Genomic DNA, 6,936 nt, shown 5'->3' on the forward strand with positions numbered 1-6,936 from the left:
CAACTTGCCCAATCTGAGTTACACCATCTTTCCAACTGGAGACTACTATCATACCTCAAAAGAATGCCTTGCTTGACTCGGACATTTCTTCAAATATCTTACTACTCTCAATGCTGCCTCCCAATGCTCCTCTTTCGGATATTGCATAAATTGTGACAAAATATACACTGAATAAGCCAAATCCGACCTTGTGACTTCCAAGTATATCAGACGTCTAACCAGCTGCATATATAGTTCACCATCAGCAAACTCCTTCCCCTTTGCCAAATCAAGTTTATGATTTTTCTCCATCGAAATATTTGTCGGCTTTGCTCCTAGTAATCGTGTCTCAAAAATAATATTCATAGCATACTTACGTTGACATACATAGAAAGTGTGTTTGCTACGTGCCACTTCTAGCCCCAAAAAATATTTCAAGCCTCCCAAATCTTTCATTTTAAAGTATTCACTTAAGTATATGCTTTAAAACTCTCTAATGCAAATGTATTATTTCCTGCAATTATCATATCATCCACATAAACTAAGACACTTAACTGCATTCAACCCTTAAAATGACTGAATAGAGAATAGTCGAAGTATTCTCTAATGCAAATGTATCATTTTAAACCCTTAAAATCCATATTTCTTCAAAGTTATTGACAAATTTTCAAACCAACATCTCGGACCCTATCTCAATCCATACAAAGATTTTTTCATCTTGCACATCTTTTTTGAATTGTTTTTCTGAAACCCAGGGGGAACTTTCATATATTTTTCTTCTTCTAAATCACCATGCAAGAAAGCATTATGCATATCCATTTAATGTACATCCCAATTTTGAATGGCAGCAAACCGCTAGACAAGTACATACCGTCGACATTTTTGCTACATGTGCGAATGTTTCATTGTAGATAATCTATAATCCATTTCTCCAGGTGATTGCCAAGGATCACTAGTCTTGCTTTCAATCTTAGCAGACTACCATCTTTGTCTATCTTCTCAATGTAAACCCACTTGCTTTCAAGTTCTTTCTTTCCCGCCGGAAGATTCTCCAAGGTCCAAGTGCCTTGTTCTCCGAAAGCCTTTATTTCTAAGGTCATAGCTTCTCTCCAACCTTCATCTTGTATTGCTTCCTTGAAAGATCTCGGTATTCAGGCCTCCACTACTGCAAGAATATAATTTTTATGTTTTTCGGAAAACCAGTCATAATTCACAAAATATGTTATAGGATAGGGAGTGTAGGGAATGTTTCAAGCATCCCACACTTAAGCCCCACTGTGATCATACACTTAAGCATGGTGGTGTCCAAATGGAAGGAAGCGAGAGTAAAAGAGTCACCAACAAGTTTTAGGAACATGTAAACCAATCACATGGTGAAGGTCACACCCCTTCACGATCCATGAGATTGCTAACTCCATAGTGGTCTGGAACCATGACTGGATATTTGGGGATGAAGGTACAAATCCAACCTAAAAAAGATTAAATCTGCCCTAAACATAGGCCACTACTTTATTCTTCTCATACTCATGTGCGCTTTGTGACTAACATAAAATCAATATATTAATCCTAAACATGTTTACCTATGATGGTTGAATATTAATGCACAAACAAATTTATTATTGGCAATCACTTTAATTAAAATCATATTAGCGTAAACAAGATTATTAATTATCTTATTAAGCGTGATTACAAGTAAAAATTCCCTTTAAACATGCAAGAGAGGGCGTGATCAAGCAATATCAAGCAACATAATAATCACAATCATCATGAAAGCATAATAATGATAGCAAGATCCTAGGCATGATACTAACAAGATATTAGAAAGAATAGGAAGCAACCTAAACATGATACTAGGAAGCAATAACAGCATCCTAACATGATACTAGGAATTAAAATAATTAAAGCATGATTTCTATATCAAAAGAATAACAAAAGTAATTAAATTATTTACTTGGATGCCTCGTATCTCTTTCTAATAACAAAACACACATGTTAGTAACTTCAAGGAAAATATTAAATCAAACAATTAAATTAAATAATTGAAATAGGGATTTGGGACCCAACCCTCAGAAATTATCAACCTTTCATGTCTAGGGCAAAGGAAACTTACAGCTTGGCTAGGTGTGTCTAGAACTAGTGAATGAGGAATTTTGTAAAAGGGGAAGTTTAGAAAAAGGGAGAAAGAACAAGCTTCTAGCTTTTTTAGAGAGAAAGAATAGAATTTAGATGATTGTTGGTGATTGTGAATGATTAAAACGGGGAGAAAATAGTCCAGAAACAATTGAAAAGAGTTAGAATTCGAATCAAAATAAAATTAGCTCCTGTCGCAGATTTGTCGCGTGCGACAGAGTTTATCGCAAAACGACTGGGATCACGGTTTTGCGACAAGGCTGTCGTTTGGCGCTGGGACAATTTTTTGTGAATTTTGTTTTTATAATATCTTTTGACCCAATAGTCCAAATACTTCATATAATATGTCGTTAAAAAGATCTAGAAGTCTAATTTCCAACCCAATTGAAATCAGATTAAAATCTTTTATATTAAAATATATGGCCGAAATAGTGGAAGAGTGTCAGTTTTGGATAGAGTTTTGTATTTCTTTCATATTTTTTTCCATTATCGCTCGGAATTAATACTATAATATATCATTTGAAATATAATTTCAATATCTATCAAACCATATAAGATTTGGATAAATATTATGATACACAAAAATAATATCAGAACATATTCCATTTCGCACAAAACAAGGACTTTCAAAAAGAGAAGTTTTATTCAATTTCGAACTCTTTGATCTTATCTTTTCAAAAAGGATAATTAAGATATTTTAGTAACTTATAGAAGCTTTTAATTTATCCTAATTATTTTAGGAATGGGATTTATCCTTTAGACCCTCCACATGATCATTGGTGTAACACCCCAATAATTCTCTGTTTAAACCTGTAAATACCCTGAACAAAATCCAATAGAATTATTGGCGTGCTACCACTACGTGTTCAAACATTAAGGCTTTATCTAAAAATAGCATCGGAAAAACTAACTCAATTATAAATAAGTTTCAAAACCAATAACCAAAACCAAATTAAATCTTACAACTTGGAACCATTAAGGCCCTTATTCAAAACCCCACAAAAGTAGTAAATAAATAAAACCAGAGTTTAATAAATTCAAACCTATGAAAAGAAATAAACTGTGAATAATAACCAACTCTCTACTCATAATCCCACAACCCTGATGCGAATGCTGTGTATGTAAGAACCTGTGGTTAATCTGCTCCCCAATATTACAAGTGTAAAAATTGGATCGTCACAGGGTCATTGAAAGGCGAAGGCCATGACCAAGGAAAGACACACACAAAAGCACGCAATCAGCAAAGCTGAGTACATACAAGCTGCAAAATAAATTAAGAAATCCGATCCCTAACATGCTACTAATAATCAATCATCACGCATCATTAGTTTTATAGACTCGACACATGACTCAACTATTTATATTACTAAGACTCCATTAATTAATAATAGGTAGATCATTATTTTTATTTATTAGATTACACAATAGACAAGGTTGTCCAACCCATGCTCTATTATGAACATCAATAAAAGAAAAACCCCATGTCTCCTTTCGGAAACATCAATAAACATCCAACGACCACGGGCGCGACTCCGTGACCACAGTTAGTATGAGATCTCACCTAAATCCTAGTTTTAAAAAAAAAAATTGAAATAGGAGACTCGTAGATCAGACGGCCTCGATAAAAGTACACGGCTAATACCCCGTGTACTCCAACCCCTGATTGTCATTACTCCAGAATTGCACCAATCCAGAGTTTTATTGCTCATCCATCTTGCACTTTACGTGATTTACAGGTTTAGACTTGGTGATGACTCATATAAAAACAATACAATCAATCCAATATCAATTCAATTAAGTAAAACAACTTTCCAATTTCAATTCTTGATTTATTAGTGACAAGCAACATTTATTATTTATTCCTTTAACTACCTCGGTGTATAAACACCTTGAGTGCATAAGGCACCCCAAAACCTTAACTTCGTCTTATAAGACTTAAATTCTTCCTTTACTCATCCTGCTTGCATAATCATGAGTGAGTAATAAATAAATCATTCCACATATTCACATACCTTTGCCTCTAAGCGCATCTTGCAAAGTTAATGCATAAATAACCAGTGGCGGATCTAGGATTTTCAACAAAGAGGGGCACCAATATCTACCAACATAAAAGGATATAGACGAATTTTTTTTTTAAAAAAAACTTCTATTCATAGAGGTAAATTCATAATGTAATAAAAATTTCGATCATAACAAAGTTCTACTTAAAAAGTTACAATTGTTCTCGTCGAGTTTTCATATTTTGGAATCGGTTTACGATAGCATCTATGCTTACATTCACAAACAAATCTTTTTATAGACTAGTAACCAAACAATCATTCAACAACTGATCTCCCATGCTATTGCGCAATTTGCTTTTAATTTGAGTCATTCCTGAAAAAGCTCTTTCAACACTTGATGTCGCCACAGGGAGAAGCAACACTAACTTCAAAAGCAGGTATACTACCGGATGAGTTTCATTCTTTTGTGTCCCAACAAGTTTCATGGAAAGCTCATTAAGGTTCTTCAAATTCAAAAATTTCTCATCACTTTTTATATCCACAATAAAATTTTTAAGTGAATCTTCCATAAAAGAAATTTCAACACTCGAAAATTCATTGGGATAAAATTTAGCAAGTCGAATCAATTTGTTAACGTCAAAAGAAGAAAATTAGTTAATGGGATTGAAGCAAGACATGCATATAAGTAATTCCTTACTTACCTCATCAAATCGATTATTAAGTTCTTGCAATTGTAGATCAATGACACTTAGAAAAACTTCGACTCGAAAATGGTGAAGATTAGTCACTTGTGGCCTACCACGACAAAATTGTCGTCTCCCTGGGATAACATACTTTTCCTCCATGTTAGGAATTTCAATGTCATACTTAACCATAAATGTGGTTACTTTTTCCATGTGAGAATCCCAACCATCATCTCGTAACTCTTGTAAATGTCTCTTAGTTACATCCACCATTGTCATTGCATTCATAATATCTTGATCACTTTTTTGTAATGCCATGTTCAACTCATATGTAATAGAAAATATACTCTTCATCAAATGTGCCACAAAGATAAAATCAAATGTCATCAATAAGTGAGTAAGTGACTCAGCTTTATTCCTATCAACACGATCAGAAATAGCTCCAATGTCATCAAGTGACTCAAGAATCATGGGATACATATTAAGCACATTCAAAATGGTTCTAAAGTGAGAACCTCAACGAGTATCGCGGGTCTACTCAAGCTACGCTCCTGATTTAAACCAGTTCCCAATTCAAGTTCACCCAAAGTTAGTGCCTCCACAACATGTTCGGCCTGTTTTTGTCGAAGAAATTCTTTTCTCTTAGATGAACCACCCACAAAATTTAATAATGGTGCAAGCACATCAACAAATAGCCACCCACAATCAGCATTATTCTTAGCTACGGCAACAAGAGTCAATTGGAGTTGATGGGCAAAACAATGAACAAAATATGCAGATTCAGATTCACTTTTAATTAAAGTTTTAAGGCCGTTAATTTCACCTTGCATATTGCTGGCACCATCATAACCTTGACCACAAACTCTAGAAAAAGTGAGAGAATGCTCCATAAGTAAAGATTCTATTGCAGCTTTTAGTGTCAGAGATTTGGTATCGGCAACATGGATAATACCAAGAAAGCGCTCAGTCACCTCTCCTCTTTTATTTATGTGTCGCAAACAAAGAGCCATTTGTTCTTTATCAGATATATCAGCAGACTCATCAGCAAGAATAGCAAAAAAATCACTTCACAATTCATCAATTATTGCTTTGGTTGTTTCTTTTGCACAAGCATTAATGATGTCTTTTTGAATAGTAGGAGATGTCATTTGAGAGTTACCCGGAGCATTTTCAAGAACTACTTGCCGAACATCAAAATTTTCAGTTGCAAGAAATTTCAGAAGTTCTAAAAAATTACCTCGATTCGACGAAGACTCGCTTTCATCATGACCACGTTGGGGTAACCCTTGAAGTAATAGCCACCTCAAACACTTAATAGAAGCTTGTAGTCTCTTTCGATACTTACTCATAGTATCCTCAGTTTGCTTAGATATATAAACTAGATGTAATGGAACCCTTCTGATTTTTAAAAGCATTTAAATTCCCCATAGCTTGATTGTGGGCACTCATATGTCCTCCAATATGCTTATCATATGCATCCGTTTTATTCCAAGCTCTAAATCCACCCCTTACAAAAGCATCTCCACCCGGTGAATTTTCATTCTTGAATAAATACCAAGGAAAACAAAACGCTACACCCTTTTCAAAACTATACTCAAGCCAAGATTTATACTTTTTAAACCAATTAGGGTTAAAACGATGCATTTTCTGCCCAAAAGGTCTTTGAGGAAATTCATAGTCTTTAGGCTGGCAAAGTTTTCTTTGAATATATGCTCTCCTAACAAGATCCCTGTCATCCGGGTGAAACTCATTTATCTTTTTTCTTAGTCCTGGATCATGAGGAAGATTTACAACGTCAACCATAGTTAATCTTTCTTCATCGTTTGGAGCTTCAGTCCTAGGATTTGAACTAGCTCCAATTTCTGCTTCACCTCCTAAATTTTGAGGGCTATTTTCAGTTCCTTGAGATGGAGGATTATCAATTGGTTGAGAAATATCAGGTTGATTTGCTTTAGATTGGGGAGGATTAGGACTAGAGGTAGCACCAAATTCTTTATGAACTCTTTTTTGAAAAAAAAACTTGTAATATCTCTTGTTTTTGTTCTCTTCATACTGTAATTTTAATGATTATAATTAGATTTTTTTTACAATTACTTTAACAAGATACAATTATTTTGTATAGATTTACAATTAATTGATAATCC

The 6,936-nt window shown here is 34.3% G+C and overlaps 2 protein-coding genes across 2 annotated transcripts; both read right to left on the reverse strand.

The window, feature by feature from the left end:
• Positions 1 to 4,402: 4,402 nt before the first annotated feature.
• On the reverse strand, positions 4,403 to 5,272 carry LOC145640268 (uncharacterized). Its single transcript, XM_081691569.1, has 2 exons — positions 4,811 to 5,272; positions 4,403 to 4,612 (listed from the first exon to the last, which is right to left on the reverse strand). The coding sequence occupies exons 1-2, from the start codon at positions 5,270 to 5,272 to the stop codon at positions 4,403 to 4,405; spliced, it is 672 nt and encodes a 223-aa protein (XP_081547695.1).
• An 11-nt stretch (positions 5,273 to 5,283) lies between these two features.
• Positions 5,284 to 6,141, reverse strand: LOC145640269 (uncharacterized). The gene is made up of 2 exons (XM_081691571.1): positions 5,952 to 6,141; positions 5,284 to 5,807 (listed from the first exon to the last, which is right to left on the reverse strand). Exons 1-2 carry the CDS (start codon positions 6,139 to 6,141, stop codon positions 5,284 to 5,286), a joined length of 714 nt encoding a protein of 237 aa, XP_081547697.1.
• Positions 6,142 to 6,936: the final 795 nt, after the last annotated feature.

Source organism: Chenopodium album, chromosome 7 (genome assembly GCF_948465745.1).
Source record: "Chenopodium album chromosome 7, dcCheAlbu1.1, whole genome shotgun sequence".
Taxonomy (NCBI): Eukaryota; Viridiplantae; Streptophyta; class Magnoliopsida; order Caryophyllales; family Amaranthaceae; genus Chenopodium; species Chenopodium album.